Source organism: Nerophis lumbriciformis, linkage group LG22, assembly GCF_033978685.3.
Source record: "Nerophis lumbriciformis linkage group LG22, RoL_Nlum_v2.1, whole genome shotgun sequence".
NCBI classification, from domain to species: Eukaryota; Metazoa; Chordata; class Actinopteri; order Syngnathiformes; family Syngnathidae; genus Nerophis; species Nerophis lumbriciformis.
In genome coordinates, this window is record NC_084569.2 from 22,461,072 (window position 1) to 22,483,724 (window position 22,653).

The 22,653-nt window shown below is 37.8% G+C and overlaps 1 protein-coding gene across 4 annotated transcripts in view; it reads right to left on the minus strand.

Moving 5' to 3' along the window:
• smurf1 (SMAD specific E3 ubiquitin protein ligase 1) overlaps window positions 1-22,653 on the minus strand; it is a 52,949-nt gene that overhangs the window by 20,760 nt on the left and 9,536 nt on the right. For all 4 annotated transcript variants that reach the window (XM_061974008.2, XM_061974006.2, XM_061974007.2 and 1 more), the window contains exons 2-6: window positions 5,819-5,857; window positions 2,696-2,804; window positions 2,302-2,435; window positions 2,142-2,207; window positions 1,967-2,042 (exon numbers count right to left, since the gene is read on the minus strand). In XM_061974008.2, the coding sequence (XP_061829992.1) occupies window positions 1,967-2,042; window positions 2,142-2,207; window positions 2,302-2,435; window positions 2,696-2,804; window positions 5,819-5,857 (424 nt within the window). The remainder of the gene's footprint in view (window positions 1-1,966; window positions 2,043-2,141; window positions 2,208-2,301; window positions 2,436-2,695; window positions 2,805-5,818; window positions 5,858-22,653) is intronic.

Here is a 22,653-nt window from a genome sequence, read left to right on the forward strand (position 1 = left end):
GCCCATGTGGTGATATCCTTTACACACTGATGTCGCTTGTTGATGCAGTACAGCTAGAGGGATCGAAGGTCACAGGCTTAGCTGCTTACGTGCAGTGATTTCTCCAGATTCTCTGAACCCTTTGATGATATTACGGACCGTAGATGGTGAAATCCCTAAATTCCTTGCAATAGCTGGTTGAGAAAGGTTTTTCTTAAACTGTTCAACAATTTGCTCACGCATTTGTTGACAAAGTGGTGACCCTTGCCCAATTCTTGTTTGTGAATGACTGAGCATTTCATGGAATCTGCTTTTATACCCAATCATGGCACCCACCTGTTCCCAATTTGCCTGTTCACCTGTGAGGTGTTCCAAATACGTGTTTGATGAGCATTCCTCAACTTTATCAGTATTTATTGCCACTTTTCCCAACTTCTTTGTCACGTGTTGCTGGCATCAAATTCTAAAATTAATGATTATTTGCAAAAAAAAAAAATGTTTATCAGTTTGAACATCAAATATGTTGTCTTTGTAGCATATTCAACTGAATATGGGTTGAAAACAATTTGCAAATCATTGTATTCTGTTTATCTAACACAATTTCCCAACTCATATGGAAACGGGGTTTGTAAAATTAATGGACAAACAGGAGGACAGCAGCCGCAACTTGAGAGTCGCGGCTCGCTCTCTTTTTTTTTTTTTTTACAGCCTCAAGTCCTTTCTTTACTTGTCAAGATGAGAACAACCGCACAATTCACTTCCCCCCTTTACAATCATAGCCCAGTGCGCCACATCCGGGTTAAAGGTTTCAAAAACCACCTTACACATACATGATGAACTTAAAGCACTTGTTGATACATTTACACAATTATCATGCTTTGACCTCAAATATTGCAACCATAAATGTGAGGATGTTTGCATTTACTGTAATTAAGAAACATTTTATTTGACACAAAAAGCACACACTCTATGGTGGTAAAATACAGGTAAGTGTAAAAGGTAAAACATGGAATTAAAAATTATAAAAACGGAAAAACTGATTTTTAGTGGGGTTTTTTTTTCTACATTGCTATTGTTATTTAAATTTACTGTCATTTATTTGTTACTATTATTATTATTTTACTTGTTGTGATTTATTCGTTACTAACTAATCAATTTTTTCATCTACAAACCCCGTTTCCATATGAGTTGGGAAATTGTGTTAGATGTAAATATAAACGGAATAGCTGGTTGAGAAAGTTTTTTCTTAAACTGTTCAACAGTTTGCCCACGCATTTATTGATTAAGTGGTGACCCTCCCCCCATCCTGGTTTGTGAATGACTGAGCATTTCATGGAATCTACTTTTATACCCAATCATGGCACCCACCTGTTCCCAATTTGCCTGTTCACCTGTGGTATGTTCCAAATAAGTGTTTGATGAGCGTTCCTCAACTTTATCAGTATTTATTGCCACCTTTCCCAACTTCTTTGTCACGTGTTGCTGGCATTAAATTCTAAAGTTAATGATTATTTGCAAAAAAAATTTTTTTTATCAGTTTGAACATCAAATGTGTTGTCTTTGTAGCATATTCAACTGAATATGGGTTGAAAATGATTTGCAAATCATTGCATTCTGTTTATATTTACATCTAACACAATTTCCCAACTCATATGGAAACGGGGTTTGTATATTTAAAGTAAAGTTTTGGTGGTACAAGAAATACTCATGTTGTCAAATTAATGAATAATCATGTAATTACTCGTGATTACAATATCAATCAGCCATAGTCTATAGACGTATTATTATTCCATTTGACACATCTTGGTTTTAATCATAAATTCCAACCCACAAAAATGAAATCCAATGGTGTTATTACACCCTGCGACTTTTACCAGCTGAGACAAACTGATACATTAATACAAGTCCAGTGTATATCGGTCAGTAGCATATATATTATTTGTCACTTTCTGATCCTGGGAACATAAACATCTAGTGACACACTCACCCTTCATTTTCTAACAGACCTCGACAGTCCACCACTGGGCCTCCACTACCTATGCGGTCTCGTGTCTGCAGGCTCACTGTGGAAAATCAAAATTGTGATGTAAAGGTCAGACCAAAATAAGGATGACTGCAAACCCAGTCAGAAACACGCCAAGCGTAAATGTGTCAAGCCTTACCTACAATCTGCCCCCGCACTGCGTCACTGTCTGAGGGGTTCAGTTTACATAGATCTAGTCGCTGGTCTTGAGGGAGACAAACAAAAAGTACACATGGTTTGTGGTTTTCTTTTCACACATTTCATAATCAGATTCATCGAGAGGTGAGGGAACATCTTACATCCTGTGTCTTTTAGTCTGCTGATGGCATTTGAAAGAAGTCTAATGCACCCCAAGAAGCCTGCCCCCTGCCGTTTATGGATCTTTTTGTGATTCCATATACTGATGGTGATTGAGTCTGCTTTGCCGATGTAGCTGAAAAAAAAAACATGCATCATCAAATTGTTTCATACACCGAAAAAAGCAACATGCTAATAATAGCATCATAATGACAGCACAATATGTTCACGGATGTGTGACACTTCAAACATATTTGTAAACATCATAATAACAGCTGACTGTTGACACAGGATCATGTGGTTCACAAAGTAGAACTAGTAGGAGACAGCGAGTACAGGCCGGCTGATCTCCAGCGTGTACAACATTGATTGTGAATGGGGCTGAAGGAGACGTACAGGTCATAGTGCTGATTCCATTTGGGGTCCAGTGTGCTCTTGACTGTGTCTGTTGAGTGGCATTGACCTGATCCGTCCACCACAACCTTTGCAAAAGGATCGGGCAGACCTGCGTGCACACAATTTCATAAGAGTGAGCGTCAACCAACAGTTAGTCATTCAAAACATAGCTGCATTAAATTATTTACTGTATTGACCCAAATATAAGGCAACCCTTTCTGTTTCACTGGTCTCCTGGTCATTGGTGTGTGTGAATGACAGTAAAGAAAAGCTCTGACTACCACAGGTGCTGGAAAACAAAAACAAAAAAATTGTAACAGTCTTTTAGTCTCTATGCGCTTACTCGCTGCACGTATACGCCTTATAAGTCAGGAACCAAAAGGAGCTTCTGTAACCAGTTTTGAAAAGGTATTGTTATCATTTTTATTAGGGATGTCCTGATCAACATTTTTGGCCTCCGACTGAATCCAATTTTTTGGCGTCAGATACCGTCTGATTTTGAGTCCTCATAAGATACTTAGAAAATAGATTGTAAAACTGAAAATGTTTCATAGTAAGTAACTATAATAAACTCAATAACACATTTTTATTAACCTTATCTTATTGAGTACATGAGTTTGCTAATATTGTTGTAAATCAAATGATGCATTCATTAAATTTGTGGTATTGAAAGCTACATACCATGTTCTTAAACAAAAGAAAGTGGCTAGTGCTCAATAACTAAACAAAACTACTACTTTTGGCTCCTTTTTAAATTATTTGGGTTTTGCCCAAAAAGCCTTCCAGTATCCTGAGAATTGCTTCATGACTTTGTAAACAATAACAAAAACGATCATAAAATATTTTTTAATAATAAGAATAAGAAAATAAAAATATTGATTTCATGACTTTAGCATCATTTTGATACTATACTAGGCAGGGCTGCGAATCTTTGGGTGTCCACGATTCGATTCAATATCGATTCTTGGGGTCACGATTCGATTATAAATCGATTTTTTTCGATTTAACGCGATTTTCGATTCAAAAACGATATTTTTCCGATTCAAAACAATTCTCTATTCATTCAATACATAGGATTTCTGCAGGATCCACCCCAGTCTGCTGACATGCAAGCAGAGTAGTAGATTTTTGTAAAAAGCTTTTATAATTGTAAAGGACAATGTTTTATCAACTGATTGCAATAATGTAAATTTGTTTTAACTATTAAATGAACCAAAAATATGACTTATTTTATCTTTGTGAAAATATTGGACACAGTGTGTTGTCAAGCTTATGAGATGGGATGCAAGTGTAAGCCACTGTGACACTATTGTTCTTTTCTTTTTTTTTTTTAATAAATGTCTAGTGATAATATCAACGAGGGATTTTTAATCACTGCTATGTTGAAATTGTTACTAATATTGATACTGTTGTTGATAATATTAATTTTTGTTTCACTACTTTTGGATTGTTCTGTGTCGTGTTTGTGTCTCCTCTCAATTTCTCTGTTTATTTCTGTTCTGAGTGTTGCTGGGTCGGGTTTGGTTTGGTTTTGGAATTGGATTACATTGTTATGGTATTGCTTTGTATTATTTTGTTGGATTGATTATTAAAAAAATAAATAATAATAAAAAATAAATAATAATAATAAAAATACAAATCAATTGAAAAAAAAGAAAATCGATACTGAATCGTACAACGTGAGAATCGGGATTTGAATTCGAATCGATTTTTTCCCAACACCCCTAATACTAGGTATGAATAGTTTCGACATCTGGATTAATCCCCGCTACTTTACATTAAAACTTTAGCAGTTAGCTTCATGTGTCATCTTGTTCGGTGAGTGTAGCATGCTTAGCCATTCCTTTTCCTCTAGTCCTCCAGTGATAATGTTACATGGAAGAACCTCAGGCATGGTGCTGAGGATTAGTATCTTAGAAGCGGCTTCGCATTGTGGATAGACAACGCTTTTGTTGCAGCTTGCGCTCAAATTCGAGCCGGTGTTCTGGCAAGAAACGTGTGTAACAAGGAATCCAGTAATGTCTCCTTTTTGAAGGAATCTTTCACATGAGTAGACTCTTTAGCCATGTAAACACAAACTCCGATTTCGACTGAATCCGAAACGGCCGCATACAGGCTTCACTGCGGGAGGGCGGCGCCATTTGTCGTCTGGCAATCCCCATCGCCGTTCTGTTTGTACCTCCATCGTGCAGCAAAATAGCACAGACTTTCACGAGATCTCGTAAATCCTCGCATTATCACGTGATAAGGGAATTAGTAATAAAGCCAACCATAAAAAGTTTATTCTGTCCTTCCACAGAAGCAAATGAACTCGGTCCTGCATTGATAAACCACTTTATTTTTTTGCAACAAACAACAATACAACAGTAACATCATACCTGGCGAGCGTGTCACACAAACAGTCCTCCGCTATCCCGGTCTCCGTATATATTTGACACAAGCCCCCATATCCCCATTTAGCTCCCCGGGATATGCCTGTACATTATTCTTTAATTTTGGACCTCCAAAATCAGAATGTCCTCATCCATTTGTGTCAACAAGATTAAAATAAGTCTATAAACCTTTGACAAGTTGACTTCATGGCCGTCGCCACCCATTACTTTTAAAGTGTAAAATACGATCCACCTTGAAGACAAAGTATTTCATTATGAAAGTAAAACGGATACTTTTTGTTTTTGTGCATAACGTCCCATCCAACACTAGCAGAGTTTAGCTAAATTTAACAGTTTTCTTGCGGTGTCTGACATATTATATTTAGCGTTGGAATGCGTAACGGCATGTTGGTGACGTTCCGCGGGCAGTGAAAACTGACACATTGACTTGAATAAAAACAGAAAGACTCCGACGGCACGTGCGTGCCAGTCCACGGCCATTTCAGATTCAGTGGAAATTTGGGGTAAGACACAGCTGCAAAACGGGCTACCTTCAGGGGACAAGTCGTTTTGCAAAACCTGTTGGTTTGGATCTATAAATCCCGAGACCCAAAATATAAAACAATTCATATTTTCAACTTTCTTCATACGGTTTAATATTCAGGTCAAAATGGCAATTAAAACGTCTAATCTTGACACATCAGTGTGGCACCAGCTGAAAGCAGATGCGAAAAACAAAAGAGCAACTTACGAAAGAAGTCTTTCTTTGCGAGGTTCTTGGCACATAACACTGTTGGAGAAGACAGAACATAATGAACATGGTGCGCACAGACATTTGCATATTAATCGTGTAGGTTGCCACAATGCATGCTGCTGTCCATACAAGAATGAATGTCAAAAAATAATGTCGAATAACTTATGCGACGTGCACAGAGTGAGATAAGAGCAAAGACATGCGCAGCCACCCACAGTGGGAGTGGGAGAATGCATTCATTTAAATTGTATAACAAGTCCTTATTCTTATATTAGACAGTTTTTGGTGGATTAATAACTGTTGCTCTATTAACTGGACCATGTCAGAGGGGATTTACCGGTATTCAAAAACAAAAAGATTGGTGGTGATGTTGCAGCACAATCGCATCACCTATTGATTGATAGTCTGGTACTAATTGATTTTGTTCCACCACTCACACCCAGTTCTGTACTCCAATGAAAAATGTGGAATGGTTCAGTTTGGCCCAGACAGCCACTAAGGAAGTCAGTCAGTCTGCCCCAGGTTTTGGATGTGGCGAGTGGCGACTGTGGTGGCAGAGATATGTCTGCTGTGTCCTCATCTACTTCCTGTGAATAAGCCAGGGAGAATGGCTACAAGAGATACTTCCCTTTTCCCTTGACTCACACATTCCACAGTGAGACATCACCACTAGAGAAACACAACTATGAGTCGGATAGAATCACATTTCTTTATCTCTCCTGAATCCGCTTACATTCTTCCTCTGTCACTGCAGAACTACCCACCGCCCCCTATACTTTTCTTGCCAGAAACGAGAGAACGGCAAGATTCTTTCCTCCAATTCTCTTTTCAGTCTTTTGTCCAGCTCTTCCGTGGCACTGAATGTGTCACAGGTCTTTTCTCAGCATTTCAGGAAATTCCTCTGTCTGCCAAGGTCATGCCTGGTAAAGACACACACACACTCACAAACACACGCACAGCAGCTCAGCTGGTTCTCCACTTCCCCACTGCTGCTTTTTCTTTTGGGCCTTTATAACTACTCTTTTTCAGAGAACCTGAGAACCGGAGGGAGCCTGCCTGAGAAGAATTCCTTTCATCTGGTCTTGGGGGAATGAGTAGAAACAGCACAGGATTGATGCTTAAAAAGTGAGCGACTACTGTCTCGAGTAATTCTAAAGTCCGAAATATACTTTCTTGTAAAGCCTAAAACCGCCTTACCTGGTTTGCCATGTTTTTTTTTAGTTAGAACCTTCAAAGTACTTTAATATATACTTTTTAGGGATGTGCCAATCGATCGGCCACCGACCAGTATTTGTGAAAATGATGTAATCGGTCCATGCCGATTAATGCCTTTCAAACCCGATCTCTTCTCACTGATACATTATTTTTGGTCACTCGACTGACAGAGGTGGTTACCAGCCTAGTTAAGATAATCACCTCCCTTGTGGCATATAAACTACATTTCCTAGCATCTTAAGTATCATTATCAAGTACCATTATCACCGGAAGACAAGAAGGCTAAACAGGTTTCACACAGGGGCAAACCAAGAGAAGACATATTAATCGCTAAGCGAGAAATAAGAGCTTTAAAGCAGTCTAGGTTTTTATCTTCATGTTTACAAATTAAGGGAAAAATTGCCTAGACACGGGAGGACCTTGAGGGCACAAACCAAATAATTTAAACGAGTAGTAGATTGTAGTTTTTACTTTTGTATAGGTATTTGTTGCAATCGAATGTAATACAATTTTGTGTGTTTATATTGTGACACTGTTAACAGCACTCACCATTAATATATTGAACATTTTACAGTTAATACACACATTTCATTCATGGAAGATCGGAATCGCCAGCATTAACCCTGATCGGAACATCCCTACCAAACAGTGTCAACACTATTTATTTTGGTGGCTTGGCTGACAACTAATTATGTGTCTCCATACACAGTGTGGCGCCGCTCCCCTAAACTAATTATAATCACTTCAATTGTGGCAAATAACCTATATTTTCTAGTTTCTTAAATATCATTATGACTGGAGGATGAGACTAAACATGTTACACACCGCCAGCAGGCATGCTAATAGCAAAGCTAGCATGAAGCAACACCAAGAAATAAGTGCTTAGTAAACAAAGTAAATAAATAGTAACTAAGTAAGATAGAACAGTGTTGCAGTAGAAAGTAAGCAGCTATTAGCAGGGAATGAACAAGTAAATTAATCAGAGTCTAGAGCAGTGGTGTCAAACTTATGGCCCGCGGGCCTGATAACATGTCTAATGCAACCCCCGGTATAAAAATGAGCTGCAATTATTCATAAAAACTGGAAATCGCAATAGCACTGTTAGGCAAGCAAACGGTTTATGGGTGAGTTGCACATGAGCAGTGTCTCTTTTTCATATCCTCGCCGGTGCGTGACCCGGAACAGAAGAAGAAGAAGGCGAGAAACAGTGTCAGTGTCGTCAGAACAATTTTGTTGTGGCTGAGGCCATGTCTACACTAAGTCGTTTAACCCCTTAAACAAATAATTATTTAGCCTAAGCCCCGTTTCAGCCACACTAAACCATCGTTTAAGGTCACCTCCTCAGACAAATTTTTACACAGGGAAGTCAGCCGTGTATTTCTTGAATATCCGGCAATTACCTTTGTATGGACTCATTGATCGTTTACAATGCGAGTTCGGAGAGGAAGTGACGCCAGAAAGGCCGCGCCCACACAGGAAGTGACGCCAGAAAGACCGCGCCCCACACAGGAAGTGACATCAGAAAAAGAACGCGCCACATCTTCATAACATGCCCGTGTTTCTCCTCCTTGTACATGTACAGGCGCTTTTGGAAATCACAAATCAATATCTCAAGAGAAGGAACGGGCGATTGCAGCTATTTCGGATACAACATTTCTCAGACGGCAAGAGATCATTCCAATGTCCGGGTCAGCCGTTATTCTACTCAGCGAAAAACTTTGTCCCTTCCTCCCGTGGATGTGATGTGTGTGTGACTACAAATATTGCTTTATGGATGTGACTGTGAAATGGCCAGGCAGCGTGCATGATACCCGCATCTTCGCTAACTCCGCCATTAGCGCAAAGCTTAAAGATGGAACCATCCCCTCGTGTCCCAAACAACTGCTGGAAGATGACGATCCGGTCCCTGTTTTTCTTTTGGGTGACCCAGCTTATCCCTGACGCCATATCTCATGAAAGAATACCCCAACGGCGTAGTCAACCCACCACAATGTTTTTTATGTATGTATATATATATATATATATATATATATATATATATATATATATATATATATATATATATATATATATATATATATATACACATACATACATACATATACATATATATACATATTATATATATATATATATATATATATATATATATATATATATATATATATATATATATATATATATATATATATATATATATATAATGATAAATGGGTTGTACTTGTATAGCGCTTTTCTACCTTCAAGGTACTCAAAGCGCTTTGACACTACTTCCACATTTACCCATTCACACACACACTGATGGAGGGAGCTGCCATGCAAGGCGCTAACCAGCACCCATCAGGAGCAAGGGTGAAGTGTCTTGCTCAGGACACAACGGACATGACGAGGTGGGGATTGAACCAGGGACCCTCGGGTTACGCACGGCCACTCATCCACTGCGCCACGCCGTCCCTATATATACATATATATAAACATACCTGCCAACTTTTGAAATCAGAAAAACCTAGTAGCCAGGGTCCAGGGGCCGCAGGCCCCGGTAGGTCCAGGACAAAGTCCTGGTGGGGGGTTCAGGGGGGCTTCCGACGCAAAATGATTATTAGCATTCAGACAGGTTAAATTGTTGCTAAAACCATCACTTTTCTATCAGTCACAGTGACTTTTCAAAACAAAAATATTACAGCAAAAATCATATGGGTTGATTGACATGTTTATTCTGTAAGCTAACTTCAATAGTATGAAATTATTTTGAAAGTTAATGCCAGTTATCCTGTCAACCTTTCACAAGACTTCAATTTGTTAATTGAAAGTATAAACAGTATAAACACTTTTTACAGTAAACAAATGGTAAAACAGTACTAAACAATTCCATTAAAAAAAAAAATTGGTGTCATTATTAACTTTCTGTCCAAGCTTGTATAATCTACTGCCTTGTTCAATTGTAAAAAATATTCTGTGCCTAAAATTCACATTTCTATCACAATTATCATACTGTAAACATGGTAAGCTAACTTCATTAAAATTAATAGTCCTGTCAATAGCATGGAATTACAATTCAAATGTAGTTTTTTTGTAAGCCTTTCAAAAGAATTCAAAATATGAAAAATTAATGAAAATTAATTAAGCCATCAGACACTTGAAAAGTGGCACATCACATCTCTAATGTAATCATTTTAACTTTTCAACAGAAATAGCACTGCAAAAATATTAAGGACATACTTCTGTATTTTGGTAGTTATGCTGTCAACATTTAACAAGATTTCTTCAACTTGGACTTGAAAGCATAAATAGTATAAACACTTTTAACAGTATAACAGTACTAAACAATTCCAATAGATAACATTGGTGTCATTACCTTTTTGTGGCTAAAATCCAAATTGTATCGCTAGCAACGGCATTAGACTTGTGTTTTATTGTCCCAACGTGGTCTTTTACATCGCTAATTCCTCCGTGTCTGATCGAAAAATCTTGTCTGCACAAGGTGCAATTCGCGTAGTTTTCACCCTTTTTGGAACGAATAATTATTCCCGGGTAGGCTTTTGAATATTCTTCACGGAATGACTGCAGTTTTCTTTTCGGTTTAAGACTCGTTTGCGATTTTTCTCCGGCTGATTCCATGATCGTTCGCTCGTTTGGAAACAATGGCAACTGGTGCCTCGTGCTTGGCAGCGGTGCTATAAATAGCCTCGCGCATGGCATTCGGAATGGCTCGATAGGAAGTTACGGGAAGCAGTGTCGATTGTCATTGTTGTTACGCGATTTCGTGAATAAAACTTTAAAAAAAAAAAATTTTTTTAATTAATGAAAAACCGTATTTTTTATCACTGCAACCGTAACCCGGAATAGGTTGATGAAAACAGTACTAATTACGGGAAAACCGGAGTAGTTGGCAGGTATGTATATACATACATATACATATACATATATATATATATATATATATATATATATATATATATATATATATATATATATATATATATATATATATATATATATATATATATATATATATATATATATATATACACATACATACATACATACATACATACATACATACCGGTATGTATACAGGTAAAAGCCAGTAAATTAGAATATTTTGAAAAACTTGATTTATTTCAGTAATTGCATTCAAAAGGTGTAACCTGTACATTATATTTATTCATTGCACACAGACTGATGCATTCAAATGTTTATTTCATTTAATTTTGATGATTTGAAGTGGCAACAAATGAAAATCCAAAATTCCGTGTGTCACAAAATTAGAATATTACTTAAGGCTAATACAAAAAAGGGATTTTTAGAAATGTTGGCCAACTGAAAAGTATGAAAATGAAAAATATGAGCATGTACAATACTCAATACTTGGTTGGAGCTCCTTTTGCCTCAATTACCGTACTGCGTTAATGCGGCGTGGCATGGAGTCGATGAGTTTCTGGCACTGCTCAGGTGTTATGAGAGCCCAGGTTGCTCTGATAGTGGCCTTCAACTCTTCTGTGTTTTTGGGTCTGGCATTCTGCATCTTCCTTTTCACAATACCCCACAGATTTTCTATGGGGCTAAGGTCAGGGGAGTTGGCGGGCCAATTTAGAACAGAAATACCATAGTCCGTAAACCAGGCACGGGTAGATTTTGCGCTGTGTGCAGGCGCCAAGTCCTGTTGGAACTTGAAATCTCCATCTCCATAGAGCAGGTCAGCAGCAGGAAGCATGAAGTGCTCTAAAACTTGCTGGTAGACGGCTGCGTTGACCCTGGATCTCAGGAAACAGAGTGGACCGACACCAGCAGATGACATGGCACCCCAAACCATCACTGATGGTGGAAACTTTACACTAGACTTCAGGCAACGTGGATCCTGTGCCTCTCCTGTCTTCCTCCAGACTCTGGGACCTCGATTTCCAAAGGAAATGCAAAATTTGCATGGTTGGGTGATGGTTTGGGGTGCCATGTCATCTGCTGGTGTCGGTCCACTCGGTTTCCTGAGATCCAGGGTCAACGCAGCCGTCTACCAGCAAGTTTTAGAGCACTTCATGCTTCCTGCTGCTGACCTGCTCTATGGAGATGGAGATTTCAAGTTCCAACAGGACTTGGCGCCTGCACACAGCGCAAAATCTACCTGTGCCTGGTTTACGGACCATGGTATTTCTGTTCTAAATTGGCCCGCCAACTCCCCTGACCTTAGCCCCATAGAAAATCTGTGGGGTATTGTGAAAATGAAGATGCAGAATGCCAGACCCAAAAACGCAGAAGAGTTGAAGGCCACTATCAGAGCAACCTGGGCTCTCATAACACCTAAGCAGTGCCAGAAACTCATCGACTCCATGCCACGCCGCATTAAAGTTAAAAAGTTAAAGTACCAATGATTGTCACACACACACTAGGTGTGGCGAGATTATTCTCTGCATTTGACCCATCACCCTTGATCACCCCCTGGGAGGTGAGGGGAGCAGTGGGCAGCAGCGGTGGCCGCGCCCGGGAATCATTTTGGTGATTTAACCCCCAATTCCAACCCTTGATGCTGAGTGCCAAGCAGGGAGGTAATGGGTCCCATTTTTATAGTCTTTGGTATGACTCGGCCGGGGTTTGAACTCACAACCTACCGATCTCAGGGCGGACACTCTAACCACTAGGCCACTGAGTAGGTAACGCAGTAATTGAGGCAAAAGGAGCTCCAACCAAGTATTGAGTATTGTACATGCTCATATTTTTCATTTTCATACTTTTCAGTTGGCCAACATTTCTAAAAATCCCTTTTTTGTATTAGCCTTACACAATATTCTAATTTTGTGACACACGGAATTTTGGATTTTCATTTGTTGCCACTTCAAATCATCAAAATTAAATGAAATAAACATTTGAATGCATCAGTCTGTGTGCAATGAATAAATATAATGTACAAGTTACACCTTTTGAATGCAATTACTGAAATAAATCAAGTTTTTCAAAATATTCTAATTTACTGGCTTTTACCTGTATATAAACTGTATTTGTCGCATTTTTTGGGGAAATGTATTTGATATAACCCAACACCAAGAATAGACATTTGAAAGGCAATTTAAAATAAATAAAGAATAGTGAACTCATAAATAACCAACTGAGAACGTGCCCGGTATGTTAACGTAACATATTATGGTAAGAGTCATTCAAATAACTATAACATATAGAACATGCTATACGTTTACCAAACAATCTGTCACTCCTAATCGCTAAATCCGATGAAATCTTATACGTCTAGTCTTTTACGTGAATGAGATAAATAATATTATTTGATATTTTACGGTAATGTGTTAATAATTTCACACATAAGTCGCTCCTGAGTATAAGTCGCACCCCCGGCCAAACTATGAAAAAAACTGTGACTTATAGTCCAAAAAATACGGTATATATATTTAGATACCTACATTAATTGTTGTAATTGTTGTAAAATGTTCTTTATCGCATTGTCTACTTTCTCATGTCGATTAAAGATTTGATTCATGCATGATGGCTCAGGTGTGATTCACTACAATAGAGCCCCACAGCACACTGGATTCTAGTTAATTGAAATACCACAACACTGGATATTGTTCAAAGGAGATACATTTTAATTTAAAAATTTGCACACAAAAGACAGCAAACAAATGTAAAATGCACAGCAAACTATTTACAATATAGCTCTTTTAAATAACTTCACAGTGAAGTAAAGTCATCTACTGGAGAGCTTGGAGCAGATAGATGCTCAGGTGGATTTATTTTGTTTTTTTCGCACATGCGTACTAGGTCGCGTTGCCCCGGCGGATAGAGGAGGGCAGGGATCTTAAACGGTGGCATTGTTGTATGTGGACACGGATAACGTTAGTGTAAACGGGGCCTTAAGAGTTCCCTTCTATTTTTTTTTTAAAGTCTAGAAACATGGAAAGTCACACATTGTATTGGTTCTCTATCGAACAGGCAAACGTCACTCTCCTTCTTCTGTTGTTGTCATTCATAGGTGAGGATACGGAAAAGAGACACTGCGCATGTGTAATCTACTGTATCTCCGAACAATGAACAGGGAATAGAGAAAATACCTTTACACTCACTGTTTTAATTCCTATTTGCGATTTTTAAACACATTAACAAATTTGGATAATGGATAAGGACCCACTTTCTGTTTATTATCAAACCAAAAAACGGGGGAAATTTATTTTTACGTTAAATATTTTTTCTATTCCAAACGAAAAACAAATGGCCGCAATGTACACGGACCATATTTGATACTTAAGAGTTTTCATTATTTATTATCTATTCTGTAATTTTTTCAATCCCAGATAGGCTGTGATTTATTTAAATGGCTTTGAAGATACAATTAGACAAAGGCTGAGTTCATTGTGTCCTTTGTTGTATTTTTGAAACTGCACCATTTTTTTCCCTCAGAATTTACAACTAACTTTTTTAGAATGTGCTTATTCTATTTTTGGCCAAAGTAAAACAAATAAAACAATCTGAAGTTGTCTTTATTTTTAAGTTATTATGCCATGATTTTATCAGTCCGGCCCACTTGGAAATAGATTTTCCTCCATGCGGCCCCTGAGCTAAAAGGAGTTTTACACCCCTAGTCTCGAGAGAGGATAATAAAACAACAACTGTTGGTGTGTCAGCATTGTCACATTTTATAAATGTAAGAGGAGGGCGGATCGATCCATAAAATGGTGGTGTCAATTTCAGAGGTATCAATATATAAGTGATACAAGAGTACAGTAATAAGATATACATCTTTATTTTCTCAACAGTTTTGTTGTCGTTTTGGTTATTGTGTACAAACTACGGTAATAATTCTCTGGACACAGGAGGACTTGGAGGGCAAAGAAAAAAGGATTTAAATGACTGGTAGATAATAGTACCGTATTTTTCGGATTATATGTCGCTCCGGAGTATACGTCGCACCTGCCGAAAATGCATAATAAAGAAGAAAAAAAACATATATACGTCGCACTCGAGTATAAGTCGCATTTTTGGGGGAAATTTATTTGATAAAATCCAACACCAAGAATAGACATTTGAAAGGCAGTTTAAAATAAATAAAGAATAGTGAACAACAGGCTGAATAAGTGTACGTTATATGATGCATAAATAACCAACTGAGAACGTGCCTGGTATGTTAACGTAACATATTATGGTAAGAGTCATTCAAATAACTATAACGTATAGAACATGCTATACGTTTACCAAACAATCTGTCACTCCTGATCGCTAAATCCGATGAAATCTTCTTCCTCGTTGTCGCTAATGGTATGCACCGCTAGCGTCCTTTCTTTCTGCTGCTCGATCGCCGTTTTCTGCTGCATACGTCCAGTTTGTAATCTGCAGTATATAATTTCCTTTTCGGTGCCATTTTTGTTCAGTTTTTATAAGTTACCGCCAATGTAGAAATGATCCATTTTAATAGCTACGGCAGTAGCATATAGCAGTTAGTATCTCATGACCCACAATGCACTTCTGCCATGACCCTCTCTCGCCGAATTCTTATTGGTTGACGTGTGTGTGACGATTGCTGACATTTTGCTTCGTCTCTTCCGTGAATTAGATAAATAATATTATTTGATATTTTACGTTAATGTGTTAATAATTTCACACATAAGTCGCTCCGGAGTATATGTCGCACCCACGGCCAAACTATGAAAAAAACTGCGACTTATAATCCGAAAAATACGGTACACAATACTTAACATAAGTAAAAAATACTATTAATTTTGTTTTGCTAAAACAATTTTATGTAAAATAAAGAACTAGTTTATATATTGTGTTCATACGGTTATACTGCAAATAGAATTCACCATAAATAAATGGAAAAATGTACAGTTAATACATGTGATCGGTATTTGTATAGGCCGATCTCACTCATGGATGATCGTATCAGAATCGGCAGCAGAAAACCCTCATCTGAACATCCTATGTATTACACAATTATTTATGCATGTAAAACTCTTATTTTTTCTTTATAGAAAGTGTTTTGTGTTAATATTTTTTGCGTTTCTGGAATGGATTGATTGGATTTACGCATTTCTTATTGGATAAATGTAGTTGGTTTTCCTGCGATTTGTTCTTCATCGGGCCTTTCGGAAGGAAAATCATAGTACCACTATTCAGAAAAAAACTATAATGTAATGTGTTCACTTCCTGTGTGAATAAAGTAAAAACAAAGTAAGAGTAACAGCAGTGAGGCACGTGAGAAAACATTTAACCTACTTGATAAACTCCGCAATAGCCACACGTACTAATCAATTGGATGTCACACACGCAGGCAGTCAAATACAAAAAAATGTTTTGATTAGGTGCCAAATAAGCACAATCTGCTTGTCCTCTTTTAAACTACATGTGTGTGTTTGTGCACATGCTGCAGGCTTAGTCACGGCCATGAGAGGATTATGGGTGCTTATGTCGCCTGCTAAACGTTGTCTCTCCTTTCCTCGTTCTCTCAAGCTAATTAAAAAAATTACTACAAAATAATTTCGCTTTTGATTACCATGCATGTTTTCATAATCTTTACTGCTCATCTCGACTTTTGAGCTCTTGTCTCGTGAGCTTCCTGTGTCGCCAGCTGCCATGACACAGCCGGCCTGCTGGCCCATATAGCAAATCGGTGCTCAATCCAAATAGTTGGCATCAAAACCCGAGCAGCACGTGTGACCTGAGAATGCAAATCAACATTGGGCCAACAATGTTAGCCTACAAACCTCATTCTTGGCTAGACAAAACAACCTTTTGTATTACTACTACTTAACTAAATTCAGAAAGAATCATAGGCAAAATTAATTGAGTTTCAGTTCCCATGGCACAAGCAATAAAATAAAGGAGAGTAAGTTGAAAACTGCAGAAAATATGCTCCAGAAAACAATTTTTCATGGATTAATCTCATTATAGACCCCACCAGTAGGTTTATCAATCTGATACTAAAATCGAAATTGTATTAGAAATATCACAACCCTATGAATATCATGTCAATTGTGTCAAGTGGTTGTATTGACTAACTAGTTTATTAGCTAAAGGAGATGGTTATTAACAGCTTTTACTACACTTCAGTAAATGCATTACTCTTACTAGGACAACACTAAACCGTTCATTTACTTAACTAACTGAACGGGTGGCTTGTCAGCGTCATCCGCTATCAATTCATTAATAAACACTAGCAAAAGTCAACTAATAATGCAGCAAATGGGATTCGATCTATTCCGCCTATAAAGCGCTATAAAAACAACCAAAAACCTCCATCAAAGTTTTAAATACATGCTGTACGTATACTGTATATGTAACGTAGTAACAGGCACATTCATAATAACAGGTAATATTTTGGTCATTATAAGCATATGGCGGTGCATATCCGGCGATCTCCGGGTCTTGGTGCACACGATTGCACCAAGAAAAATTCCTAGTTTGTGAACCCGTTCTCAATCAATGGCAATAAAACTATTCTGATTCTGATTCTGATTTATTTCACAGACGCATCACAATGTTTGCTATTTCTTTGAAAAACAATAACTACCACTACTAACTGCTTGAGGCTACTTTGGGACAAATATTGATGCTGAACCTGAGCTTGAATAAACGGAGGATGAGCTATGAGTTTTAGACACTGAGTGATAAGCAGATCCAGCAAGTAGCATTATTGCTAAGTGCTAAACAAGACATACAAACCACAAATATAATAAAACAATCACTTACTGGACAATGTTTGATCTCACTGGGATGCAGACTGATGGAATGTTTATATCTTCCAGTTTAAATGAATAATTAATCATAATCCTCAGGCAGGTAAAAAAAGAGAGAAAAAAAGGTGGGCCCATACAAGCGTTTTCTTTATGCCTTTCTTGCGATCTCCGGGTCTAAGTTGAATGTCAAAGGCCACAAACTTCTACTATACAGGTGAGAGGCATTATTTATAATTTAGCAGAAACTTTTACTAACGTTGAGGCAATGCAGCAGCTCAGCAGCTAGGTATGTCAATAGCTGCATAAGCTAGCTAACTCTGTATGATCACAGCGCTGCTAAAAATAGTTCCTCTGTGTTAGCACTTACAATAATAATATCGCTAATACTTGGTTCATATGCAGGTCACCTCATATAAATGGGAGTATTTTTGGCGGTTTTGAGACATATGTGTTATTGTCTTACATAAGGTTTGTGAATGATATGAAACATTTTTAAAAATTGTTCCCTTTTAAATTCAATCACACTAGCAATCCAATCCAAGGTCTGTTGTTTCCCAAGGGTGACTGAACTACAACAGTAAGTGAACCCGAGTGATGTCACATATACCAGACGTGAAACGCTGTCTCAAACTTTAACAAATAAAAACAGAACAAGATAAACCTATTTCAACACTTTAATAACAAAAATATGGCTCCTTATTCTCTGTTAACTATCTCATCCGGCTGATAAACCACCTCATATAGCCAATAAAGTCGCTAATCAATAGCCAGAAGAATATTTCCTGTTTCTTCCGCCAAGGAAAATATTCTGTGTCTATTTATTCATTAAATTACAAAAAAAACTTGGTAATAGATTTCTGTCTGTTTATAAGTACTTTTTGAGCACATTCAACAATACAAATTGTGATTGATAACTGATACCTTTTGTCACAATATAAAAAATAATATCTCAAGTTTATATCTCGCTGCTTCCCTCCATTTTATCAGTGGAAAATCTGTGAAGACCCACGACTAGTCTCTAATCTCTCAGTAAGACTATTGTTACTGTAATACATCCATCCATCCATCCATTTTCTACCGCTTATTCCCTTTGGGGTCAGTCCTTCTCAAATAGTGGGGCGGGCCCCCCTCGTCCACTCCGTGGGAAGGGCCGCATGTGACCTCTGGGGGCGGCGTATCAGAAAATAATTGAGAAGCACTGTGTAATACACCATGGTGGCCCCTATGTTGCGATACAGCAGGGGTGTCAAAACTGGGGCCGGGGGCCCATTTGCGGCTCGCAACTTATTTTCTAACGGCCATTCTAAAAATACTATTACTATTACTAAAAAAAAACATGCCAACAAGGTGTAAAGTACCGACAAAATTTGAATTGTTGACACTAATACCACAAAGCTGACATGCAGGCGGTTTCGTCTTTTGAAAAAAATCGATATATTTTATTGGTTTTGAAAATGGAAAATATCAAAATAGCCGCCACATCTTTTTATTTTTCAGTGTGGGGCTCTCAGTGCAAAATGTTTAGACACCCCACGCAAAACAGGATTTATTTGAAAAATAAAAAAATAAAATGTATATTGTGATTTTAAGTTTTACCACCACATCCAAGCATCTGAGGGAGTTTTTAATCTTATAAGGAAGGCAAACTTGTCTGAACACTGAGGGGTTGCCTTTGAGAATTTACATTTCGACTTGTGCCTTGGAAATGATAAAAGCTGTTTTATAGTATTTCATGTCAAGAAACCACTGTTATTAAACAGCTTTAAGACTAGAAAAATGTATTTATCTTTTCACAACAATCACTGTGTGTTGTATATGGACAATGAATGACCTGTCTGTGTCCAAACAATTGCATGAGCAAGTTTATTGGCTCCATATGATGAAGTTGATGAGTTCACCATTCATTCATAGCACGATAAAATATAATTTCCAAAAAGCTTGCAATGTCATACAAGTTTGTATCAATATATTACATTTACATGAGCATTGTTTATAGTTTAAAAGCCAATTTAACCACCCAATTTTAACATGCATGCATCGGGACCCCTCAAGGAGCTAAAATGGCTGGGAAAAGGGAAGTCTGGGCTTCTCTGCTTAGGCTACTGCCCCCGCGACCCGACTTTGGATAAGCGCAAGAAGATTGATGGATGGATGGATGGATGCATCAATCAGACGTCAAAACAAAGTAAATGGGGGAAATGCGGTTTACAGCGGATGTATGTGTTTCAAGGACAGTTCTGGAAATGATTGAAAATAAACGTTCAAAATCCGGACTGCATGGAGTGCCTGGAACTTTAAAAACGCGGACCTAGTTTCCACCCGGCCGCTGCAATAGAGCGCACATGAAAGCAGTGGTGTGTGGGTTCATAGTTTTGATTTATGTTGAAGATGAATACAGTTACAATATGGTAGGGCTGGACGATTATGGAAAATAACAATCACAATTATTTTAATTGATATTGTAATCACCATTAATTAATTGTTATTTATTTATTCAATAATTAATTCATAATTAAAAATAGATTGTATTTATTATTTACTTTAAATAGTTTAAAAAAAAACGGATATAAATTAGTAACGAACAAACCACAATTAAAACCCCCCGCGACCCCAAAGGGAATAAGCGGTAGAAAATGGATGGATGGATAATAGCAATAACAAAAAAATTAATAATAGCAAAATAAAAAACAAAATTCCGTTTTTCCGTTTTAATTGCTTTTAATTCCGATTTTTACCTTTTACACTTATTTTACCACATAGAATGTGTGCTTTTTATGTCAAATAAAATGTAATAAACTGTTAAATAATGTTTATTAAAAGCAAAAAAACCTCACATTTATTGGTGCAATACATCTTTGGACAATTTTGACCAATTATTCAGTTCCATCCATCCATTTTCTATCGATTGTCCCTTTTGGGGTAGCGGGGGGTGCTGGAGCCTATCTCAGCTGCATTCGGGCGGAAGGCGGTGTACACCCTGGACAAGTCGCCACCACATCGCAGGGCCAACACAGATAGACAGACAACATTCATTCACACACACACACACGCACGCACACGCACACGCACACGCACACGCACGCACACACACACACACACACACACACACACACAGTTCAAAATATACAAATTTAGTAAATGTATCAGTAAGTGCTGTAAGTACCTTATGCTTATGTAAGGAACTTTTGTGACACCTTTATTTTGTTAGCGCAGTCAGACCGAATGTGGCGCTCAGCGCTATTATTGTGAAGGGGAACAGTGTGCTGTGCTGCTGTTCTCAGCTTGATGAGTACAGAGTAAACACCTCTCAAGTTGCAACCGCTGTCCTGTTTGTACATTGATGTTACATAAATGACACAAGACAAGCAGATGAGATGTGTTGTGGGTGTATGAATTGTTCTTGCTAGCTTTGGCTTGGTAGTTCAGTCGCGGTTTCAAGTGACTGTCTCAACATTTAGCTTCGGACGGGGCTGTTGAGTGTTTCTGAGATGAATGAGCAGTCCGGGACACATTATTTTCCCAAACAAATGTTCCTTCTCCTTACAATGACAACATTCACTCACATATTCTGCTTTAACAGCAGATTCCAATTTATTGGCCAATTATGTGACTCCGTCCAAGGTTACGTGTTACTTTTTTGTTGAGTTCAGGGATTATTGATTAGGCATACTAGCGTTGTGACAAATAAGCAAATAAAAAGTAACAACCATGGTGACATCCTAAACTTCTAGTAGACATTATCTTTTTCTCACTCATTCGCTCCTCATTCGTTTCACCGTCACAAATTGTGGAATTTATAGTTGTTTCTGATTATTATATTAAATATATTTTCATAATAGTGAAAGCCATATTTGAAATCAAAATCTGATTAATTGTCCAGCCCTACAATATGGTACATCATTACCACGAATTGATTAACGTGGACCCCGACTTAAACAAGTTGAAAAACTTATTCGGGTGTTACCATTTAGTGGTCAATTGTACAGAATATGTACTGTACTGTGCAATCTACTAATGAAAGTTTCAATCAATTCAATCAAATATTCAGAAAAGAAAAAAACAAGGCTTATATTCAAGCCACTTTCTGACCGTCTCTTCAGGATGCACCGTCTTGCTTACATGTCCACACTTCTCCGCCAGCCATGTTGTAGTTTTAGCGCTTCCTTATAGAGTCTACTGACAGATACAAGTTAGACTATGCGCTTTTTTTAAGAAATGGCGACATTGGAAGATGCATGTGCATGTACGCGCCAGTCAGCAACTCATGTATAAATAGTTAAATAAGATAATCTAATGGGTGTCATTATAAAAAGCTAAAAAAATAGGTTATGGGAGGCAGAAACATTTTTGTTAATTTCAGCTATTTTCCCTAAAAAATGCATTGAGGCTATAAAGTGCGTTTTATCTGATACTAATCAGTAGATTCCCCGATTGCTAAAATAATCAAAAGCTGCAGCCTTAGACAGCAGTGATATATATTTAGATATTTTTGCATGCAACATGTCTATGACAAAATGTATTAATATTTTATGTGCTACATTTACTAAATCTCAACCATCAAAGAGCTTGTATTACAATATGTTTTTTTTACATCTGCAGTCAGCCTGGAATTGAACAGCTTTTGTAGATGAACGGATAATTTGAAGAGGCAGACCAGCCAATCAAAGTCACTTATCTCACCGCCATTGATTAGATGTCCTGAAAAACAGAGTACAAAAACAGATAGGGCTTGGTATGTGCCAACGTGAGGACGGCCACAAGGACGACGCCACCATACAATCAGCCCGAAACATGACATTAAAGGCCTTTGAACATCAACTGGCTGAGGAGTAGGAATTATTAATGAACTGATAATGTCAACCTTGCGGTATGGGAGCACTACTCCATCCTCCGTTGTTTAAGAAATAAATCCTGCTCTATTTCCATCCCTTCATTGCTTGACCACAC